Genomic DNA, 24200 nt, shown 5'->3' with positions numbered 1-24200 from the left:
TAAATGATGCATTTATGCAAATAATTCTATTCATTATTCATTGTTAATTGTAAAGAGTGTACTGAAGTTTGCATGTATATAGTATTTGATGGAGATCCTAGGCCTGATTCTCCTCCCATGTACACTAATATAACACCATTGGTGACTACGGAATCACTCCTGATTTATAGTGAAGTAAATGAGAGGAGAACCAGGCTCTTATTATTTCTAGTTATTCATTCATCTTTCTGATGTACCTAAACAAAGTAAATTAGTAATCCTTTCAGAGGCCCATCCTAAGGGAGATAGTCTCCCCTTGATATGTATGCATAATTCCCATTGACATCAATGGGAATTATGTGCATGAATCAAAATGAGAGTTTACCCCTGAATCTCATTCATTGATTTATTTAAATTATTATAAAAGTCTCCTTTGTAGTGCTGAGTTTCCATTCAAAGTATAGCAGCAGATTTGTTCACAAAATATCCTGTAATCAAGCAGAGAGAGAAACTAAGATCAATGGGTACATTTTTATATGCTTTTGTGCTTCTGAATATGCAAATATACATGATGACTTGCTTCCAAGTGAAGCAAGTCAGAAGGGCATGCCCTCTTTTCTCATAGGTCTTGGGAAAAGGTCCTGTTTTAAACTTTAGCTGTGCTAAAACAATGCAAGGATTTACAATGACTGCAATAATATTTACTGTCTGTGTCCTAGAGAATTATAGCCCTGGTTATTATGTAGAAATGGAATGCCTAGACATTATGATCTTTTAAAAAGCTCCTTGCATCACCACTGTAATTTTCCAGTCAAAAGTACATAAAGTATATTTAGAATTATATTCCCAGATGTACTACATGGTACAGGACATTGTGAACACTTCATGTAGGTCTTTGTTACTTTCCATTGTTTCCATAATCTAGCTCCACCTTATTTCCTACATAAGAAAATATTTGGGATTTGTTTTGATTCCTTATTAGAGATGAGCACAAACAGGAACCCCATTTCTTAATTACTCAAACCTTGAGAAAGTTTAGATTCAGATTTGAGCTTTGTATCTGGGGCCTAACTCTTATCCTTACTAATTTCCAGGGGTGCTGGAAAGGTGGTAACATTCATGTGGAAATCCACTGGCTGGGCAATTCCATTGTAAGCATATGTCAACACAAATAAACATTTGAGTATGAGTTTTAATTTGTATTGTGATAGCATTTCGAGATCCAGTCAGGACTGAGACCACATAGTAATGGTTGCTCCACAAACACATGGGACAGTACAGTGCCTGTTTAACCCATAGGGAGATATCTCTTGAAGCGATCTATTGGGGGGTAGGTAGGAGTGAGTAGCTAGGCTAATGCACAATTAGCAGTCCACATCCAGAAGTTTCTGGAATTAGGTGTGGTAGTTTTCAGTATGCTCCAATAGGTTCCCTCTAACTGGACTCAGATTCCATGAGATCAAGTAGTCAGGGCAGCTGCTTCACAAAGGGCAATGTGCAGGTTGGGAGAAGCTGAACCCAGGACAGAAAGGAGACTGTTTTCCAGACCTCTGAAGCATTATGCAGCAGGTTAGTGATATTGTTAACCCTCCAACAGGGAAGCCCTGACAGTGTTAATTATAGAAAGAGGAAATTAGAAGGGAAAATTATTTTATTTTATTTTATTTTAATTGTATACTTCAAATGTTTGATTTTAGCAAAACTGTCTTAATTAAATTGTCTCAGCTAATATGATTCACCAACTTCTCTTTAAATGTGATTGTGATAAATGCAGCGGGGGAGCTCCCTTTTATGGACACCCAGCCAGCCAGTTAGCTGTAAAATCCCTCTTGGTAGCTGTTCTCTGCTTGCTTTGCCTGTAAAGCAGAGGTGGGCAAACTACGGCCCGCAGGCCACATCCGGCCCGCAGGACCGTTCTGCCTGGCCCCTGAGTTCCTGGCCCACAAGGCTAGCCCGCGGCCCCTCTCCTGTTGTCCCCCCTCCTCTGCACCTCAGCTCACTGCACCGCCAGCACAATGCTCTGGGTGGCGGGGCTGTGAGCTCCTGGGGCAGTGCAGCTGCAGAGCCCAGCCTGACCCAGTGCTCTGTGCTGCGCGGTGCGTGGCTGGCTCCAGCTGGGCAGCACGGCTGCCTGTTCTGGTGCAGCCACGCTGCCAGCCACCAGTGCTCCAGGCAGCGTGGTAAGGGGGCAGGGAGCAGGTTTGTCACAACCTCAGGGATTCCCCTGAGGAAGGCAGATCAGCACTGCATGTTGCTAATGCTGTTACAAGTATCGCAAAGCATTTTGCGGAGGGTCAAAGGTGTGAGTGGGGAGTGGAAGATTCTTTTGCAGGCTGCAAGAGGCCAAAGGGGGAAGGAGAAAGAGAGCAGAGAATAGGTTAACTCAACACTGCAGCTAGCAAGCTCAGTCCAATGATAAGATGCCGGCCCCAGTCCAAGGTCAAGGTGCTAGATGAGAAGTTTATCTCTCACTCAGCCACAGCCAGCCATGAGAAAACCAGGGCTGCAGAGATGGAAAACACAGGTGAGACGACGAGGGGAGGAGCAGATCTTCATATCCCTGGAGCCGTTGTGTTTTGGGAAAGCGAAGAAGACCACAGAAAGCTGGTTTGGACTGGCACAAAGAGCACCAGGAACAGAGGTCGCGGAATGGAACACCCCCAAAGGAACCCAGGACTTAAAACACTCCTGAGAGCTGGAGTAATTTGGAGATCACAGCGTATCCCGGACAACCGTAAGCCCAGGACAGAACTCCAGTCCACCCTTCCCCCTCTTCTGCTTACGTTACACCCAGGCTTGGCCAGCCTTGGGTAGAGCATGTGTGAGTACGAAAGTGGGTTAGAGGTTGGGGCACTAACGCTTTCTTCCTTCCTTTAAGTGATGTGGGGAGCTCCCATCACTCTCCACTGTTATTTTATTATTTTATCAATAAAGGTTTAAAATTCAGACACTTGGTGTGTTTTGTCATTTCCTCCCCAAATGATCCTGCGGCTTCAGCCTGATCCCTGATGCCTCAGGCAGATTGGTAACAGAAATCTATCACAGGGTTGGATAGAGGGCAGGGGAGGGCAGGGGCCAGGAGTGTGGATTGGGGTTGAGGTAGTCAGAGGGCAGGGAACAGGGGGCTTGAATGGGAGAAGGGGTTCCGGGGGCAGTCAGGGAGAAGGGGTGGTTGGATGAGGCAGGGGTATGGGGGTGGAAGTCAGGAAGGAGAGGAGGGGTTGGATGGGGTGGTGGGGGGCAGTCAGGGGTTGGGGGAAGTCAGGGAGCAGGGGAGATGGATGGGGCAGGGGTCCCCCAGGGGCAGGAAGGAATGAGAGGAGGGGTTGGATAGGGCGGTGGAGCACAGTTAGGGGCGGGGGATCCGCGGGTGGTCAGGGAGAAGGGGTGGTTGGATGGGGCAGGTATCCTTGGGGGGGGCAGTCAGGAAGGAGATTGGGGTTGGATGGGGTGGCAGGGGGAAGTTAGGGGCACGGATCTGGGGGCAGTCAGGGGACAGAGAGCAGGGGGGTGGATGGGGCAGGGGTCCCGGGGGGGCTGTCAGGGAACAGGAGGGGTTGGATGGGGCAGGAGTCCCAGGGAGGCTGTCAGGGGGCGAGAAGCAGAGGGGGTTGGATAGGGGGTGGGGGCCGGGCCACGCCTGGCTGTTTGGGGAGGCAGCACCTCCCCTAACCGGCCCTCCATACAATTTCTGAAATCTGATGTGGCCCTCAGGCCAAAAAGTTTGCCCGCTCCTCCTGTAAAGAGTTAACAAGCCCACAGGTAAAAGAAAAGGAATGGGCACCTGATCAAAAGAGCCAATGGGAAGGATAGAACTTTTAAAAAATAGGAAAGAAACTTTCCCTTTGTCTGTTGCTCTCTGGCTGAAGAGACAGGGCAGCAGGAATGTGGTGTAAAGTTTGAACCGGATATGAAAATCATCAGATCGTATCTAGAACTACTTTTAACAACCTAAAGGTGTAAGTAGATCAGAATGTTTAGCTAGAGTCGATCAGGTTTATTTCTGTTTATTTTTTAAGGCTTGTGGATTTCCTCTGTGCAAACCCCAGATTCTTTTATTCGCTTGTAGCCTTTAAGATGAACCCCCAAGAAAGCTATTTTGGGTGCTTTGTTTTTGGAATTGCTCTATTAAAATCTATTAAAAGCCTAAGTTCCAGATGTATTTTCTTTCTTTTTGTTTTTAATAAAATTTACCTTTTTTAAGAACAGGATTGGATTTTTGGTGTCCTAAGAGGTTTGTGCAATATGTTGTTTAATTAACTCATGGCCACAGCTAGTTTCCTTTGTTTTCTTTCTCAGGTCTTCCCAGGAGGGAGCTGAAAGGGTTTGAGGGTACCCCACAGGGACGAATTCCCAAGGCTTTCCTTCCTGGGTTCAAAGGGTTTTTTGTTTTGTTTTGTTTTTTCATTTCGGTGGTAGCAGCATTTACCAAGCCAAGATCAGAGTAAAACTGTATCCTTGAGAATTTAATACAAGCCTGGAGTGGCAAGTATTAATTTTTAGAATCCTTGTGGGCCCCCACTTTCTGCACTTGGAGTGACAGAGTGGGGATTCAGCCTTGACAGTGAAAATGGGGGAAAGAGTTGTTTATATTTTGCTATTCTCAGTTTTGTATTTTCTTGTAACAGGATTTTTTTTTTAATCTATTTATTTAACTGAGCTTGATTAATCAGTTAATTGACTTGCTAACAGTGATTTCAGCAGAGGAAGAGTCTGCATGGATTCCAGCTGAAGATCCCTACAAACAAGTGGAGGGAGGATGTTGCTTTTGACTCAGCAGACTGTATAGATTTGGTGATCAAAGACTCTAACTCAGGTGAACTCAACCTAAAGCTTTTGGGAGCTCTGAGTTTCTTCTCATTGTGTTTCTGTGGGGACTGACCTGTTTAGATTTAATTTGTTTTCTTTATTTATGCTCATGTATAATTGTGAAGATAATGTATGTAGATTATAAAATAGCCATGTTATGTTGTAAAAATTAAGTATTATTGTTATGTTTCTTTATCATAAGATTTATAAAGTTGGCACTTTTCATTCCTTTTGTTCTTTTTAGGACTTGAATGAGTGGGGGGTTGACCCTGTGGAATCCTTGCTGAAAGTCCTTAAAGACTAAATTCTGTGTCTTCTGCTGCTCTTCTATGGGAGTTTTTTTTTTTTTTTTTGGGGGGGGGGAGGGGATAGGGGTTAGGCACTGGAGAAAGGCAGTGAAATGAACTCTTGCCCACCCAAAGGTTACACCTGCCTTATAGACCTTACACTCTTACTTAAGACAAAAGAGAACATGTGAGTGTTTTTGTAACATGACAGGTTTCAGAGTAACAGCCGTGTTAGTCTGTATTCGCAAAAAGAAAAGGAGTACTTGTGGCACCTTAGAGACTAACCAATTTATTTGAGCATGAGCTTTTATTTCATGCTCAAATAAATTGGTTAGTCTCTAAGGTGCCACAAGTACTCCTTTTCTTTTTGTAACACCGTGGCTCACCCGAATGGCCCGGAGAGCCTGGGGCAAAGCCAGTCCTGATTACAAGATGAGCCCCACCTGACAGGAACCAGATGATTCCAATGCAAAAGGAGCAAGAAGTTGTAGTGAAGGGGGGAAACCCAGGAAACTTCAGCTACGTCTGTAAGCTCTGCAGGGAATAAAAAGACTCCTGCAGGACCGTGAGTCAGCAGGGGAGAAGCTCAGGAGCTAGTGAGGAAAGCTCGAGGCAGGGAGGTCTGTGAGAGAGCCTACCCAAGTAGGGGAGAAACTACGTAAACTTATCTGGAAAGGCCTGTGGAGAAGGACAAACTCCAGACAAAAAGGGCTAGGAAACAGACAGTTGCTCAGAAAGGTGGGGCTTTGCCTAGAAGAAACTAGATGAAGATTGTGAGTTTGTGTTTTCTCTTTTGAAAGACACTGTGTTATTTTGGACTATGTGGTGGGAGAGAGAGAGAGACTAAACTAGGGTTTGTGTCTGAGGGGCCAGTGTGCACTGGAGGATTCAGTAAATGAGCCTCCTTGGGGGGATTGTTTGAACTAACTTTGAACTGAGTGAATTCTTAAAGGGCCGGGGGGAGAGGGTAGGGACAGAGGCAGGGTACTGCAGAGTGACCTCTGGCCACAGGAGGGCACTTGAGGTGGCTGCTCATGTTCCAGCACTCTGGAATTATACTCAAGGTGAAAGGATCATGCTTCTAGTACAAGTAATTCAAAAAGAATGGGGCTGCCTGTACCTATGGTGATTTCAAGGTTACTATTAACCCAACTACTGTATATGGATCAGTATCATTCTCCTGGAATGGAAAATGTATTTGCTTCATTAGCTGGTGTTAGGCTTTTCTCTATTGACCTTGCTTAAACCTACCTATAAATGGAGATTGAAGAGAGCGACAAGGAGTACCTCACTATTAACACACACACAGTCCTTTTTAAATATAATAGGTGTGTTTGGAATAGCATCCACACCTGCTCTTTGCCGGTGAGCTATGACTCAAGTATAACGGTATTCCTAGCATTGTGTTACTTAGATGATATATTGGTCATGGGATCTAGTGATAAAGAGCACAGTGGGAACCTCCCAAAGGTACTTGTGAGACTGCCTGTCTGAGCATGGTCTTTAGAGTAAACAAGGAAAAGATGTAAATGAGTCTTTGAATTTTCACATTGCAGTCATACCATTGACAAAGATGACTGGCATAAATCATAGTACAGAACTGAAACTATCCTTAAGGCACCCCAACCACAAAGATTGTCAGAAATGGAGTTGATCCACCTAGTGTAGGAAGCAAAGGCAGCTTATAACATGTAAAAGAGTTCTTTTACACCCCAGACTTTCCTATGAAGTTATCATATGATGCTTCCCCTTTCTGGAATAGGGGTAGTAATTTCCCACGTGATGGAATATCCTACTGAAAGGCCTATTGTATTGTCTTTGCTTCTAGATTTCTTGTTTCTGGAAAAACATAACTATGCTGAAATTGATAAAAGCTCAGAGTTTTGTCTGGGGCATTAAAAAGTTTAATCAATATCTGTCTGGGAAATTACTTAGTGGGGTTACCAATGAGCAACCCTGAGTTTCACTTTTTTTTTTTTTTAAACGCTAAAGAGAGGATTACTACTAATGGCTGCAGTGAAGTTACAGTTACAGAGATGGGTGGTACCCTGAGTGCGCGTGCCCATGAGTATGTCTACACTGCAGTTAAAAACCCATGGCTGGCCCCTGCCAGCTGACTCAGGCTCATGGGGGCTTAGACTGCAGGGCTGTTGAATTGCAAGGTAGGCTTCCAGGCTCAGGCTAGAACCTGGGCTCAAGGACCATGAGAAGATCCCAGCCCAAGCATGGAAGTCTATGCTGCAATGAAACAGTCCCACAACTTGAGCCCTGTGGGCCCAAGTCAGGTGGCCTGGGCTAGCCACAGGCTTTTAATTGTGGTAAAGACCTAGCTATAGAGTTCAAATATAGCAACCAACAGGTAAATGCAGATTGCTTATCACACTTGCCCTTAGAAGTGGCAGGTAAGAACACTGAAGTGGAACCAGGGATAGTAGATGTTCTATCTGGCACAAATTGCACCCTTTTCAGTGACAAATGCCATGATACAAAGTGAAACTAGTCAACACTGGATCATTTTTAATGTGTATGATATTATAATGAATAGATGGACTTCTGTACACAAACAACTGTGTCCAGCTTTCTTTGCTCAGAAAGAACAATTTAAGTGTATAACAAAGTTGCCCAATATGTGACACTAGAGTAGTTATTCCTACAAAGCTTAGGTCACACACACTCCAAAAATTATTTGAAGACCACTTGGGGATTGTAATAATGAAAGTAGTTGCCAGGTGTTTTGTGTGGTGGCCAGGGATTGATGCACAAATAGAGAAAATAGCAAAACAATGTCAAGGTTGTCAGCAAATGCAACACATACCTAAACATGCTCCTTTGTATCCATGGGAATGGCCCATCAGCCTGTGGCAGTGAATCCACATAGACTACACTGGATCACTTATGGGTCATGGGTTTTGATTGCAATAGAATAGATGCTCATTCTGCATGAATTCAGCTAATTCAGCATAGTGTTGAAAGTATTAAGACTTGTTTTCAAGGAATAGAGTTCCTGAACAGATTGTGACAATAGAACTCAGTTGACATTGGAAGATCTTCAAGTGTTTGTCAAGAGAAATTTTGTCAGACATCCGCTAGCTATAAGCCTGCTGCAAATGGAATAGTGGAAAGATTTATCCAGACATTCAAATAAGCAATTTGATCTCTGGCTCTGGATAAAGGCATCTTATAACACAAGATTGCAAACTTTCTGTTGTCCTCTATGAATGCAGTGTATGGTGTTACAAATTGGACACAAGTGATGTGATGTTTCTAGGATGTAATTTAAGGTGTTGCCTGGACTTGGTAATGTCTAGTCTACAGAGGGACATTACGAAACAGTGTGATTAAAATGGTCACACATAGCTGTGCAGTTTTCACCTGGTAGAAAATGTCTTTGCATATGTCTACATGTAGAGCTGGAGGTATAAATTCCAGCTTGAAGAGACATACTGCATTAGCTTTTACTGAGCTATTAGTCTAAATATAGAGTGTAGCCACTGTGGCGTAAGCAAGATGAGGCGCTAGCAGGCCAAGTACGTACCTAGTATTTTTGGATGGCTATGTACTTAAGGTGGCTACCCCCTCCTACCACTTGCATCACAGCAGCTACACTCATCTTGAGCATGATAGCTCAATAAGAGCTAATGCGGATATGTCTCCTCAAGCTGAAATATTAACCTACGAAAGGTATGCATACACTTTGATCTGTAAGAAAGTAGTGAGACAGTTCATGAAATCCTGGAGTAATTACATCATAGAGTGGCACCAAATGTCATGGAGAAGACATAAAACCAGATTTTGAGTGCAAGTTCCTCAGCATGTTCTACACCAGAGATGCTTTTTGAAACTAACAAGCCTACAATACCACCACAGACAGGATATGTGACAGTACCAGTGAGCCTCATGTCCCTGTTTCTACTGCAAGTGACCCTAACACTACAAACAGGAAGACGTTCCTGATACGGCTACCCCTGAAAATACAGATGCAGATCCAGATACTACTATGAAACCTACAAGACATTATCCAGAGAAAAGTCATTAATCTACCTCTGACTTAATTTGTATAATTAATGATAAAGTATTTGAGGCCTTTATTCTGCAGCCATATTAGGAGAGCAGCAGCCATGAGCCAAGAAACAGAAAGTCACATCCTCACATTCCTTCTAAATTACATTAAAATAATGTAATGTCGGTCTGTTAAGGAGATCCTGTTCTAATAGTACCCATTATCACCAGATAAAGAAATGGATCTTAAGATGTTTAAAGAGAACTTTAGTTGATAGCAGTCTGTCTGTCTTGCAAGGAATCACTTATCAAGTGATTCCTTGCAAGTGATAGCTGCTTTCAACTACCTGAAAGGGGGTTCCAAAGAGGATGGCTCTAGACTGTTCTCAATGGTAGCAGATGACAGAACGAGGAGTAGTGGTCTCAAGTTGCAGTGGGGGAGGTTTAGATTGGAGATTAGGAAAAAGTTTTTCACTAAGAGGGTGGTGAAACACTGGAATGCGTTACCTAGGGAGGTGGTAGAATCTCCTTCCTTAGAGGTTTTTAAGGTCAGGCTTGACAAAGCCCTAGCTGGGATGATTTAACTGGGAATTGGTCCTGCTTCGAGCAGGGGGTTGGACTAGATGACCTTCAGGGGTCCCTTCCAACCCTGATATTCTGTGATTCTGTGAAAAGTACTGTCTGGTAGTAAAATGATTTACAACTTTATTAAAACAATTGGTTAAGGTACAGCTAAGCAGGACTCAAGTTTCACTATCTAACCTGGGATCCAAAAGGAAGTTCTTTGGAAAAAGGACACAGCCCCAATATCAGAGCTGATTGACTTCAACACCCTGCCAATTACACCATGCAGAAGCTGGAGTCCCTGGATGACCTGATCCTGACTGGCCAGCAGGAAAAGTTCATCTACCTTGTTGGGAGTGGTGAGCATTGTATGCTTAGCATGTGTATTCTGTTTTGGTAACTGTTAATAAATAGAGGCTAAGGATGTTACTGTGTCAGGCTCTTTCACTGGTAACAGATCCTGCAAAACCACAGAAGAGTATGCCCTGAGACCTAGGAACTGGGTAAGGGTGGCCCTGAGCTGTAGGAACTAGGGCTCTGAGCGAAGGGCACCTTCCCTTGCCGGAGAACTGGGAAAGGGTGGGGGTGCCTAAATCAGCTGGGTTATGGCTTGAGTCCTAGTAAAAGTGGGTGCGGGTAACACAAGTGACCATAACACTACAGAACAGGAAGATGTTCCTGATCCAGCTACCCCAAAAAGTACAGACTCTGATCCAGATACTGCTGTGATGCCTACAAGATCTTATCCAGAGAGAAGTCATAACTTACCTCTCAGACTTAATTTGGAGTATGTTATATAATTTAATGAAAAAGCATTTGTAATACTTTTGTTCCCTTACTTTAAAAGGGGAGGTGTATGCCAGCTGTAAGAGTTGGGTAGTCGCCTTGATCAATCAGTCCATCAGCCCTCACAGAGAGAGCACCAATCGCAACATGTCTGTTGGGGTGTTCTAGCCAGTCCTTCAGCCACCCCGCTGACTAGGCTGTCAGTGATACCGGACACCTGATCAGCATAGCACACCCCAACCCAGAACCCCTGAGCGATCCACCAGCCTCAGCCTCCCAAGTAGTTGGGATTACAGGCACATGCCACTGTACTAGGGAGAGATTTGGTGGTATCTCTTTTAAAAGATGTGCTGTCTAGTGGCACTCATTGTTCCTTGTTTTAGAAACTAGCCAGAGCTATAGTATATTACTAGGCCTTGCATGTCTGCATATAGAAAGTAAACATGGTTATGTGAAAGCCTACTGTGCCCATGTGGTTTCTTCATATTATTGTTGTTTAAAGACCAAAAGAGACAACAGGTTTTTTCATTTATGATATAGATTTCTGGAGATTATTGCAGGATAATGAGTGTTGCTGATATTTTTTTTCCATTTATTTTCTGCTTCAATAGCAGTGTATTTTGCACTTATAAGGCTCTTCAGCCAAGAATTCATGGTGTAAAGCTAACAGTCTTGGCTATTAATGATCATTAGTGTCACTACTAAGAAAAGATTCATGTTGGTATTACTTATTAAAGGCAATCAAAATGTGCTATTATGTTCCTAATTACAATATTTACTCAGATTTACTTACACACAGTACAAATACAGTGCAGGCAGCTGTTGTAGGAGCTTCCCCATGCAGCACTGGAAATGCCATCATCCTTCAGCTGAAGACACTGCTTTCTTTAAAGGGGGAGACTGGACTCCATCTGAATCTTTTGTGTTAAAGGGGCAATTCTCTACTTTTGTATTTATTGGGTCACTGGTAGTTTTGCATGGATAAAAGCTGAAGCAATGGGGCAGAAGTCAATGGGAGCTGTGTGTGATGCCCAACAGCAAAATTTGGGCTTAGAATTAAGCCTCTTGATTAGAAACCAGTACATTTTCCTTAAAGATATGTTGAACTTGTTATCCTTTATATTGTAACTCCTCAGTAGAGACAGCCTCCAAAATATTAGGAAGTATTTTTGAGGGCCGTTGTTGTTGTTAGAAGATGGAAGAACATCAACACAGTAAGCAGTTCTGAGGCTACATCTACACTTTAGAGCTATGGGTGTGATTGCCAGCTTATGCAGACACATTAGCACTAGCTCTCATCAAGCTAGTACACTAAAAATAGTAGTGTAGCAGGGGCAGCAGCGAACAGTGGCATGGCCTAGCCATCCTGAGTACAAACCCACCTGGGCCCTGTGTGTATGTACCTGAGACGGCTCGCTCGTGTCGACATGCGCCACTGTCCATGTTACCACAGGTACACTACTCTCTTTAGCGCACTCACTTGTGACAGCTCGCCTGAGTATGTCTGCATGAGCTGGGATTTGCACCCCTACCTCCAAGTGTAGACCTAGCTCTAGAGCAGTCAAAATAGGCTCTCAGCAGAGGCTTTAGTTTAACAAAAGCTCTTTTGTGCCATCTTACAGTAGAACCAGGAAGCAGCAGGAATAAATCAACTCTTAAATAAATCTGGATCATTTGTATTTCCCTGATACAGTTTTGTACAACTTCTAGTATTTATAACAAAGACAGGTTCGGTGATTTAAGAACTACTTAGAAGTGTTTGTGTTAGTGCCCATGAACTGCATTGTTTCTTATTAGAGCAAGAAAAGCTTGTGTTTAACAAATCAACTTTTTAAACATTATGTAATAGATCAACAAGTTCCTGCTATAAGCCACTACCTGCTGCAGCATTCTGCCCCTGCAAACCAAAGCCCCACCTTCCAAAACAAAGGATGAACTTTGATTTCTGTAGCCACACCTGTATCTTACATAGCAACAGCAGCTGCTCCCACATCCTTCCCTTTTTTCAGGGGTAGCAGGAAGCTTTAAATGTATGTGTCTGTGGAGGCTCTGGATGCATAGGCTACAGTTGTCCAGTCGGTCATTCCTTCGCAGAAGTTCTGCAACTCAGACATCTTTAGAGTCCTGTACTGTGGGTTTGTTTTATAGGAACCACAAATTTTTTTTATTTATTTTATTTTATATATATATATATATATAGTACCTGAGGATTGTTTTGGGATTGCAAGCTCTCTCTTTAAGACTGAGGCTGTTTCCTGGTCCTGCTGGCAAGCTAGGGGCAGTGGTGCTGGAACAATTTTTATAGAGGGTGCTGAGAACCATTGAATCAAACTGTAAACCCTGTATATGATGGAAATCACTTCAAGCCAGGGGGTGCAGCAGGACCTCCAGCATCCCTAGTTCCAGCACCTGTGGCCAGGGGACTCTGTAGCAAAGCGTGGGTGCAGAGTCCCATTTGGAAAGAGACTGCTTAAAGCAAGGTCGGGTTGGTTGTGCTTTGCTGTTTGAGGGACCAGACTGTTTCCTCTGTTTTTTGGGTTCTGTGTCTATTGTTCTGAATATTAAGAAATAAAGTCATGCTACATTGCAACCTTCCAACAACAGAATTTGTTGTTGGTTTTTTTCCCCCTCTAATTTCTCTGTGATATGCTGTGAACACAGAAATAACCAGATTAATGTCAGAAACAGGGTATGGCACACCATACCCTTTCTCATGCTATCCCAATATTCACAACAAACTCTTACGGATCTAGGTCCTAATAATGCTCCATCTTTGTATATTTGTGCTGTATCAAACTTCTATTTTAGCTGATGCTGTTTAGGTATCTCTAAACTTCCGCTACCTCTTTAGTCTTTTAAATCCAGACTTTTTTGTAAGTAATCCCCATATGTCCATGCAGACCTCTGGAACCCTGTCTCTCAGCTACACTCAGCTGGTTTGATTCACCTCTGCCTTACTCCATTTTGGCACTAGAATATTCTACTGATTTCAGTGGTGAAGCAGGCCTAGTTGATGTAAGAAATAGTTAAATTTAAAGACTCCTCTCTCCAACATGTTTGCATTTGTGACCTCTCTGAGTTTAGTTAAGACCAGGCTTTTTTTATTTTGCTAAAAGACGGCTAAAACCATCACAGAAGCCACTAAAAGGTGTCCGTCTCCTGTTTTGGTTAACTCAACGTCCAAACCAATTTTGATACATTTTACAAAAGATACTTTTCCCTGAAAATAGAGAATAATAATGGAAGAACAGAGACTGGATTGTGTTGTCACAAACATACTGTGATTCTGTGCTCTGCAACGCATTCTGTATGGGTGCAAGGTGGGTCCCTAGATCCCAATATTCAGGAAGGCTAGCTTCAACAGATTCCTCCTCCTTCTTTCTGATTTTTCTCATAGTTAATAAATCCTTGTGGGAATGCATTTTTGTGTCATTTGAACCATTGTTAACTGAAAGTGAGACTAACCGCTAGGGAAAAGTAGAAATTAGAGCTGTCTGAAATGCTACAGCTGTATGAGGGGCTCAGCAAAACTTTTTCCCCCTTTAGCAATGGTACATGATTAGCATTATTTGTTGCAAATGTATATAGTACAACACAAAAATGCATTATTGGGTTGCTGTTTTGTTTTTTGTTTTTGTTTTTTCTTAGCAATCTCTTCAAGAAACCCAGAAGGAATTTACTTGGCAATTAATCTATCCACTTCTGTGGTTAGACTGTATTTTCTTCTCCTCTATCTCTCCTTCACATGGATGTGTCCACAGTGGGGATGGAGGACATTTCAGGGATCTCCCTGTCACTGCTCATTTTCTGCCTTGGATAGCCAATTAAACAGAAAATTTGCCTAGAGCGTTAAGCTGTCCACAGAGCATTATAGCTAACTAACTTTTTATTCTCTAGCAAAATGCTGTTTGCAAGTATTCTACACACAAAAACTTAATTCAAATAAAGGGGTGATGTTGTTTGTCAAAGGTCAGAATTTTCTAATTTACCTGCCAATCAAAACTCTGTTTTACTTCTGTTCATATAGTAACTTGCTTCTGCTGTTAGTGGGTGGCAATTTGCTTCCACTGTCCTTGCACCGCAGACATTATACATTTAAGATACAGAAACTATGACTGTTAAAATCAGTCGTCTGGTGCTCCTGGACTCACTTTGGAGACTTGCACCTTAGTTTCTTACATTTAGCTTGATTTATAGCATGATTACCGATAATGCCTCTTAAATCCTCATTAAGGCTCTGATCCTGCAAGCATATAAGCACATGCCTACATTTAGTCACATGTGTAACGACTATCCATTTGATTAAAGTGAAGAATATGCTTGCAGGATCAGAGCCTAAATTAGCAATACTCTGCATAATGTTTACTTTTAAAATTCTCCTCTTTTTTTTATTTTTATATCTATATAATATATTTTTAAAAAAAGAGAGGATTTAGTACTAGAAATTGTCAAACCACTCAGCTAATGTTTTCCCTTTCCAATGTAGTGGTAATACCTCCCATATAAAATATATTGTACCTCTTATCTGTGTATGGCACCACTCAGCTAACGTGGGTTTTTTTTTTCCACCCATTTCCTTTCAGATATATTATCTAAGAAGAAAACATTTCTATAACACCTTTTATCTGAAGATCTCAAATTGAGGTAGAAATATTAATTCCTTAAGCCTCACAAGACCATACGAGACAGACAAATATTCTATACATTTTACACATGGTTAAATTTGATACACCGTGAAATGACTTGCTCAAAGATTACAGCTGCACTGCAAACTTAGGGGTGTGATTTCCCTTGCTTGTGCACACATATTCAAGCTAGTGCAAGTGGAAGTGTAGCCACTGTAGGACAGGCAGTGGAGGTACTGCTTGGCCAGGCCAAGCACGTTTCAGGCAGGTTTGTACTCAATACAGCTAAGCCATGCCTCGGCTGGTGCTATCATGGCTACACTTCTACTTCGACTTCTTCTTGTACTAGCTCCGTCAGAATTGGTGTGAGTATGCGTACATGAGCAGGAGCATCATACCCCACCCCCAGCTCGAAGTGTAGATGTAGCCACAATGAGTCAATGGATGAATCAGGAATAAAACCAAGGCGTTCTGACCCCCAGTCTCTTGCTCTAACTGCTACACCACTATTTCTCATCAGTTTCGTAGTGTACTTGTGTGCAGTGTAGGAGCTGAAGATCTACAAATAATTTCATTGCACTCTGCTTGTGGCAACCATGGGGATTTAACAGCTTTGATCATTCTTTTTAAAGGGCCTGCTGCCTCAGTCCTTATCAGAAGAGGTGAGTGAGGTAATGTATTTGAATTTTTAATTTTTCACTGGCCACCTTCATACCCCAATGTCTTCACTTTCTATGAGCTTTCAGGTTGTTGCTTTGTTTGGCTAGTAAAATTAAACAACAAAATTGTGAAAAGCCAACTTCAAAGCTGCATGTACAGTAACTCATCGCTTAGCATTGTAGTTATGTTCCTGAAAAATGCTACTTTAAGTGAATCCAATTTCCCCATAAGATTTAATGTAAATGCAGGGGGGAGGGGAGGGGAGGGTTAGGTTCCAGGGAATATTTTTTTTGCCAGATAAGACACTGTGTGTGTTTGAATAAAAAATACACAGTATAAGTTTTAAACTAACCATTTAATACTGTACACAGCAATGATGATTATGACACTTGGTTGAGGTGGTGGAGTCAGAAGGTGTGATATTTCCCAGGGAATGCCTAACTGCTAAATGGTGACCTAGCACTTGGCTGAGCCCTCAAGGATTAACATGGTGTTAATTTAGCCTCCCACTCTACAAGGCAGCAGAAATGGAGGGAGGGGACACAGCATGGCAGAGAGAGACAGACACGCACCAGGGGTGAAAGTGAAATGCAGCTCTTACTGGTATGGGGCCTCTCTGGGCGTGGCCTCAGGCAGCAGGGGCAGGGCTGGGGGCTCAGCGTCCCCTAGCCTGTCCATCTATGCTCCCTGGCCCGCGCTGCCCGGGGCTCCAGTGGCAGCCCTGGGGCAGCTACTTCTTTTGCCCCCTCTTTTGCGCCCCCCATCGGCGGCCCTGCCAGGTTGTCGCTACCCCTTTTGGTGCGCCGCCCCCCCCCCCCCCCCATTGGCAGCCGTCCTGTTAGGGACCCGGCTGGGCCGCCGATCAGGGTGCAAAAGGGGCAGCGAGGTTAGAGCGCTGCTGTGGCAGGGCTCTAAGCAGAGTTCTTAAAGCACTGCCACAGCAGCGCTTTAAAGTCAGCTGCACAGGCCAGTACTGGTGGCTACCGTTTACCGGTACGCTGTGCCAGCCCATACCCCCTCACCTTCACCCCTGAGAGACACGTACGTGTGTGTGAGAGAGAGAGAGAGAGAAGTGCTTTGCTTTGCCCCTTTTAAATATGCTGACCCCACTCTACATACATTGCCTTTTTAAGTAGAACAGCAAGTTGAAACAGCAGCTGCTGCCAGCAAGCTCCTTCCATCCCTGCTCTGTGGAGATGGGGTGAAGGAGCGGGGGGAGGGGGACACCCTGACATCAGCACCAACCCCTGCACAGCAAGCAGGAGGCTCCCAGGAGCAGCCCCAAGCAGAGGGCAGGAGCAGCACACACAGTAGGGGGAGGGACAGCTGAACTGCCTGGCAATTGATAGCCTGCTGGGCGGCTGCCACACAGGGAACTTAGGGGAGCTGATGGGGGGCTGCCGGCCTACCTTGGTTCCAAGCTCCCACCAGCTAGCTCCAACGGGCTGCTCTTCCTGCAAGCAGTGGACAAAGCAGGTGGCTGCCAAACAGCGTTATAAGGGGTGGGTGGGGGCTGCTGGTCCACCCTGGTTCCAAGCCCCCACCAGCTCTAATGGGCTGCTCTTCCCATTTCCTAACCAGCTCTATGGCTAACCCATGTCACTTAGCAGCTGAGATATGCCTTGAACCATGAGGGTTTATGTCCACTCTCTTGTTCCACTGCTGATGTACCTGGATGATGTTCTTCATGTAAATATCTAATTCTTTTTTTAAAACCTGTTATCTTCTCAATAACATCTGGAGGCAGTGGGTTTCCAGGTTAATTATGTTGTGTAAATAAAATATGTATTAGTTTTAAATGTGCTGCCTTTCGATTGTGTTGAATATCTCCAGAAGTGAACTTCCGGATCTTTGCAGATTGAACAGGGAAGTGTATACTGATGACAACCTTTATATTACAAAGTTATACAGAGTGGCCTAACACATTTTCAGAAACTACAGTCCAGAACATCTTTACACAACTGTATATGTAACAAGTCTCCTTTTGGATAGTCACTTTATTTAGGAAAGCTAAATCTCTATAACATACTAGATTTCTACCCCCATCGTAATTCTCGTCTTTTTGCAAAAGACAAGCATCTAAGTCACAACACTTGTGCCACAGAGAGGTTGCACCCTTAATTACTTTGAGCATTTAAATGCTCAGAGCCATTTCGGAAATGGAGGTTTTAAATCATACTGAACCATCTCTGGTTTCTGTTCCATAAAATGATATTCAGATTTAATTAGAAGCTTGCTTTTTTTTGAGAGGCTCTGTTTTTTGTTTTGTAATGTTAGCCTTTCTCTTCCTTGCTGCTGACATCCTGGTTGCTGAATTCCTTGTTATCCTTACATTTGCACAGAAACAAATGGTTTGTTAATTGGCTCATTAAATGAATGGTGCACTTTAAAATTTAATATTTAAACAAAATGTGATGTTTACTAATGTCTACTTTGCTTTTTAAGTCACTATACAAAACAGCATGCCATTCTGTTTCTGGGCAGTGACATGAGTGCAGGGTGGTGGTTTAATATTTGGTGTAAATATATTATTCAAATGTCTCATACGCTTTTACAATGTCAGTGCAGTATTATGCATCACTCTATGTTTTTGGACCTTAACAATGTTTAGTCTACTGATATTATAGCATAAGAATGGAATCTGATTTTGAATCCCTTCCATCTCTCTTCACTACCTCTGGAGTCACACAAATGATGTCACTATTCAGCAGTGTCTGCCATTAGTAGCAGACCCAGATAAGCACTTTATTTAAAATTTAAAGCATTTTCAATTTCAGAGTTAATTCCTACTGTTAAATGCTTCCCCCTATGGGCTTCATCCTGCAAGGTGCTGAGCACTCTCCCCCTGATCCAGCAAATCACTTAAACGAGTGTTTTAAGTTTTGTGTTCCCTACCTTTCAAAGAAGTTGAGGGGTTGCTGGGGGGAGCTCTGTGTTGTTATGCCTCAGCCATTCCTCTCTACTTGCCCTAGGAAGTGTTCCCCCAACTGATGGGCCCTATGCTATGGCCTGGTATGCGGGTAATCAGTCTAGATGATCTTAATAGTCCCTTTTGGCCTTGAAATCTATGAATCCTATCCATTACTGTCAATTGTCTGTCAAACAAGGAGGCTCTTACTTCCCCTAACCCAGTGGTGATGCTAGAGGGACACTTCTCCCTGATGTTATCCCCCATATCTCTGTATATAACAGAGCAATTTGCAAAACAGGCATATATTCCTTTTAATTTCACTAAGAAGGCTGTCACAGAGCTGTAGAAGCTCTTTCAACTCAACCAAACGAAATAAAACAGTGTCCCAAGTCAGGAGTTCTTGGTTAGTGAGATTTCTATCAAGGTCACATAGCTTTGGGACTGTTACCTTTTTGCTATCTTCCCAACGCTGCAACTGCAAACACGTGTGCTTTTTAAACCTCAGAAGATTTTTATTCTTTTACACATTAAGTCTGGATATGCCTGAGCTTGTTTCCCTTCTTTCTGAGAATGAAAATGAAGAGAAAATGAGTGTATTTTGCTGATTCAGAATAATTTGCTCTTCACAATTATACAAAGAAAACCTAATTTATTATCAAAATTTAAGGTTTTTTAATGTAGTTAGAATATCAATTCCAGCGGAAGAAGTTTTTGTTCTTATCTCTCCCTTTTAGAAGCCATGCTCAAGAGTTCTACTACCAGTGGGAATATTAGCTGGAAGAAGAGACAAATTTACTTGCCCTTCTGGTTACAAGAAACTGATCAAAGATTTCCTCTCATTCACACTGGTTTTACACTAGTTCAACTTGCTAGGGTTACCAGGTATCCAGTTTTTGACTGGAACGCCCAGTTGAAAAGGGACCCTGTCGGCTTCGGTCAACACCACTGACTGAGTCATTAAAACTCCAGTGGGTGGTACAGTGGGGCTAAGGCAGTGGCATGTTCCCCCTCCAGCTCCTACACACTGCACCCATCCCAAGCACAAGCTCTGCAGCTCCCATTGGCTGGGAACCACAGCCAAGGGGAGCTGCAGAGGTAGTACCTCTGGCGGGGGCAGGGCACAGAGCTGCCTGGCCATGCCTCTACATAGGAGCTGGATGGGGGATATTTGCTGCTTCTGGGAGCTGCCTGAGGTAAGCACCACCTGGAGCCTGCACCCCTGACCCCCTCCCACCCTCTGAACCCCTTGGTCCTAGCCCAGAGCACCCTCCTACACCCCACATCCCCAACCCCAGAGTCTGCACCCTTGCCCCAGCCCAAAGCCCCCTCCCATACCCTGAACTCATTTCTAGACCCACCCCAGAACCCGCACCCCACACCTCTGCCTCAGCCTGGAGCCCCTCCCATACTCTGAACCCCTCATTGCTACCCTCCAGCCTAGAGCCCCCTCCCTCATCCTGAACTCATTTCTGGCCCCTCCCCAGAGCCTGCACCCCCAGTTGGAGCCCTCACACCATCTAGCACCCCAACCTTCTGCCCCAGCCTGATGAAAATGAGTGAGTGAGTGAGGGTGGGGAGAGCAAGCAACAGAAGGAGAGGGGATAGAGTGTGCGGTGGAGGGGTCTTGGAGAAGGGGCACGCAGGGGTGGGACCTCAGAGGAGGGGTGGGGCTGGGACAGGGCAAAGGAGGTTGGTTTTATGCGACTAGAAAGTTGCCAACACTATCAACTTCACAGGTGTAAATTGAGTCAATTCCTGCTATATACCAATGTAAGTGCGCAGAAAGTGGGCCATAAACATCTTAGGCCCAACCCTATTCCCAATAATTTCCAGAAAAAAAATCCTTTAATTGCAATAAAAGGAGGAGGGCCCTGAAATGCAGAAAGGGACCCACCCTTTTGGCCAGAAGGGAGCTCGTCTAGTCTTTTAAAGATGGAGTGCCCTCTAGTGGCTGGTCAAAGAGCCGCATGAATGTCTGTCACAGAAACAGCAGCTTAATCTCCCTCCCAAGTAGAAGAGATCAACAAATCATCAAGCCCCTGAGACTGCAGAATTTCAAAGCTTCTCCCTGGTCTACACTAGGTCTTTAGGTCGAATTTAGCAGCGTTAAATCGATGTAAACCTGCACCCGTCCACATGATGAAGCCCTTTATTTCGACTTAAAGGGCTCTTAAAATCGATTTCTTTACTCCACCCCTGACAAGTGGATTAGCGCTTAAATCGGCCTTGCCGGCTCGAATTTTGGGTACTGTGGACTCAATTCGACGGTATTGGCCTCCGGGAGCTATCCCAGAGTGCTCCATTGTGACCACTCTGGACAGCACTCTCAACTCAGATGCACTGGCCAGGTAGACAGGAAAAGAACCGCGAACTTTTGAATCTCTCTTCCTGTTTGGCCAGTGTGGCAAGCTGCAGGTGACCATGCAGAGCTCATCAGCAGAGGTGACCATAATGGAGTCCCAGAATCGCAAAAGAGCTCCAGCATGGACCGAACGGGAGGTACGGGATCTGATCGCTGTTTGGGGAGAGGAATCCATGCCATCAGAACTCCGTTCCAGTTTTCGAAATGCCAAAACCTTTGTCAAAATCTCCCAGGGCATGAAGGACAGAGGCCATAACAGGGACCCGAAGCAGTGCCGCGTGAAACTTAAGGAGCTGAGGCAAGCCTACCAGAAAACCAGAGAGGCGAACAGCCGCTCCGGGTCAGAGCCCCAAACATGCCACTTCTATGATGAGCTGCATGCCATTTTAGGGGGTTCAGCCACCACTACCCCAGCCGTGTTGTTTGACTCCTTCAATGGAGATAGAGGCAACACGGAAGCAGGTTTTGGGGACGAAGAAGATGATGATGATGAGGTTGTAGATAGCTCACAGCAAGCAAGCAGAGAAACTGGTTTTCCCGACAGCCAGGAACTGTTTCTCACCCTGGACCTGGAGCCAGTACCCCCTGAATCCACCCAAGGCTGCTTCCTGGACCCAGCAGGCGGAGAAGGAACCTCCGGTGAGTGTACCTTTTAAAATACTATACATGGTTTAAAAGCAAGCATGTGAAAGGATTACTTTGCCCTGGCATTCGCAGCTCTCCTGGATGTACTCCCAAAGCCTTTGCAAAAGGTTTCTGAGGAGGGCAGCCTTATTGCATCCTTCATGGTAGGACACTTTATCACTCCAGGCCAGTAACACATACTCAGGAATCACTGTACAACAAAGCATTGCAGTGTATGTTTGCTGGCATTCAAACAACATCCGTTCTTTATCTCTCTGTGTTATCCTCAGGAGAGTGAGATATAATTCATGGTCACCTGGTTGAAATAGAGTGCTTTTCTTCAGGGAACACTCAGAGGAGCCCATTCCTGCTGGGCTGTTTGCCTGTGGCTGAACAGAAATGTTCCCCGCTGTTAGCCACGGGGAGAGGGGAGGTTTGAAGGAGTAGCCACATGGTGGGGGGAGGCAAAATGCGACCTTGTAACGAAAGCACATGTGCTATGTATGTAATGTTAACAGCAAGGTTTACCCTGAAAGAGTGTAGCCACTGTTTTATAAAATGTGTCTTTTTAAATACCGCTGTCCCTTTTCTTTTTCTCCACCAGCTGCATGTGTTTCAATGATCACAGGATCTTCTCCTTCCTAGAGGCTAGTGAAGATTAGAAAGAAAAAAAAACATACTCGAGATGAAATGTTCTCCGAGCTCATGCTGTCCTCCCGCACTGACAGAGCACAGACGAATGCGTGGAGGCAAATAATGTCTGGAGAGGTGGCGGGCTGAAGAGAGTAAGTGGCGGGCTGAAGAGAGTAAGTGGCGGGCTGAAGACAGGGCTGAAGCTCAAATGTGGCAGCAGCGTGATGAGAAGAGGCAGGATTCAATGCTGAGGCTGCTGGAGGACCAAACCAGTATGCTCCAGTGTATGGTTGAGCTGCAGCAAAGGCAGCTGGAGCACAGGCTGCCACTACAGCCCCTGTGGAACCAACCGCCCTCCTCCCCAAGTTCCATAGCCTCCACACCCAGACGCCCAAGAACGCGGTGGGGGGGGGCACCAGCCAACCAGCCACTCCGCCACAGAGGATTGCCCCAAAAAAAGAAGGCTGGCATTCAATAAATTTTAAAGTTGTAAACTTTTAAAGTGCTGTGTGGCATTTTCCTTCCCTCTTCCACCACCCCTCCTGGGCTACCTTGGTAGTCATCCCCCTATTTGTGTGATGAATGAATAAAGAATGCATGAATGTGAAGCAACAATGACTTTATTGCCTCTGCAAGCAATGATTAAAGGGAGGGGGGGTGGTTAGCTTACAGGGAAGTAGAGTGATCCAAGGGGCGGGGGGTTTCACCAAGGAGAAACAAACAGAACTTTCACACCGTAGCCTGGCCAGTCATGAAACTGGTTTTCAAAGCTTCTCTGATGCGTACCGCGCCCTCCTGTGCTCTTCTAACCGCCCTGGTGTCTGGCTGCACGTAACCAGCAGCCAGGCGATTTGCCTCAACCTCCCACCCCCGCCATAAACGTCTCCCCCTCACTCTCACAGATATTGTGGAGCACACAGCAAGCAGTAATAACAGTGGGAATATTGGTTTCGCTGAGGTCTAAGCGAGTCAGTATACTGTGCCAGCGCGCCTTTAAACATCCAAATGCACATTCTACCACCATTCTGCACTTGCTCAGCCTGTAGTTGAACAGCTCCTGACTACTGTCCAGGCTGCCTGTGTACGGCTTCATGAGCCATGGCATTAAGGGATAGGCTGGGTCCCCAAGGATACATATAGGCATTTCAACATCTGCAACAGTTATTTTCTGGTCTGGGAATAAAGTCCCTTCCTGCAGCTTTTGAAACAGACCAGAGTTCCTGAAGATGCAAGCGTCATGTACCTTTCCCGGCCATCCCACGTTGATGTTGGTGAAATGTCCCTTGTGATCCACCAGAGCTTGCAGCACTATTGAAAAGTAACCCTTGCGGTTTATGTACTCGACGGCTTGGTGCTCCGGTGCCAAGATAGGGATATGGGTTCCGTCTATGGCCCCACCACAGTTAGGGAATCCCATTGCAGCAAAGCCATCCACTATGACCTGCACATTTCCCAGGGTCACTACCCTTGATATCAGCAGATCTTTGATTGCGTGGGCTACTTGCATCACAGCAGCCCCAACAGTAGATTTGCCCACTCCAAATTGATTCCCAACTGACCGGTAGCTGTCTGGCGTTGCAAGCTTCCACAGGGCTATCGCCACTCGCTTCTCAACTGAGAGGGCTGCTCTCATCTTGGTATTCATGCACTTCAGGGCAGGGGAAAGCAAGTCACAAAGTTCCATGAAAGTGCCCTTACGCATGCGAAAGTTTCGCAGCCACTGGGAATTGTCCCAGACCTGCAACACTATGCGGTCCCACCAGTCTGTGCTTGTTTCCCGAGCCCAGAATCAGCGTTCCACAGCATGAACCTGCCCCATTAGCACCATGATGCATGCATTGGCAGAGCCCATGCTTTCAGAGAAATCTGTGTCCATGTCCTGATCACTCACGTGACCGTGCTGACGTCGTCTCCTCGCCCGGTATCGCTTTGCCAGGTTCTGGTGCTGCATATACTGCTGG

General features: G+C 44.8%; 1 protein-coding gene across 1 annotated transcript in view; it reads right to left on the bottom strand.

The window, feature by feature from the left end:
• Positions 1–11853, bottom strand: part of PRUNE2 (prune homolog 2 with BCH domain) — a 205820-nt gene extending 193967 nt beyond the window's left edge. Inside the window, exon 1 of the mRNA XM_077818026.1 lies at positions 11828–11853. Coding sequence (XP_077674152.1) covers positions 11828–11853 — 26 coding nt within the window. The remainder of the gene's footprint in view (positions 1–11827) is intronic.
• Positions 11854–24200: the final 12347 nt, after the last annotated feature.

This window comes from Eretmochelys imbricata, chromosome 5 (genome assembly GCF_965152235.1).
Source record: "Eretmochelys imbricata isolate rEreImb1 chromosome 5, rEreImb1.hap1, whole genome shotgun sequence".
Lineage (NCBI taxonomy): Eukaryota > Metazoa > Chordata > Testudines > Cheloniidae > Eretmochelys > Eretmochelys imbricata.
Note: the sequence above shows the minus strand (reverse complement) of the source record. Positions and strands in the feature narration are given on the sequence as shown.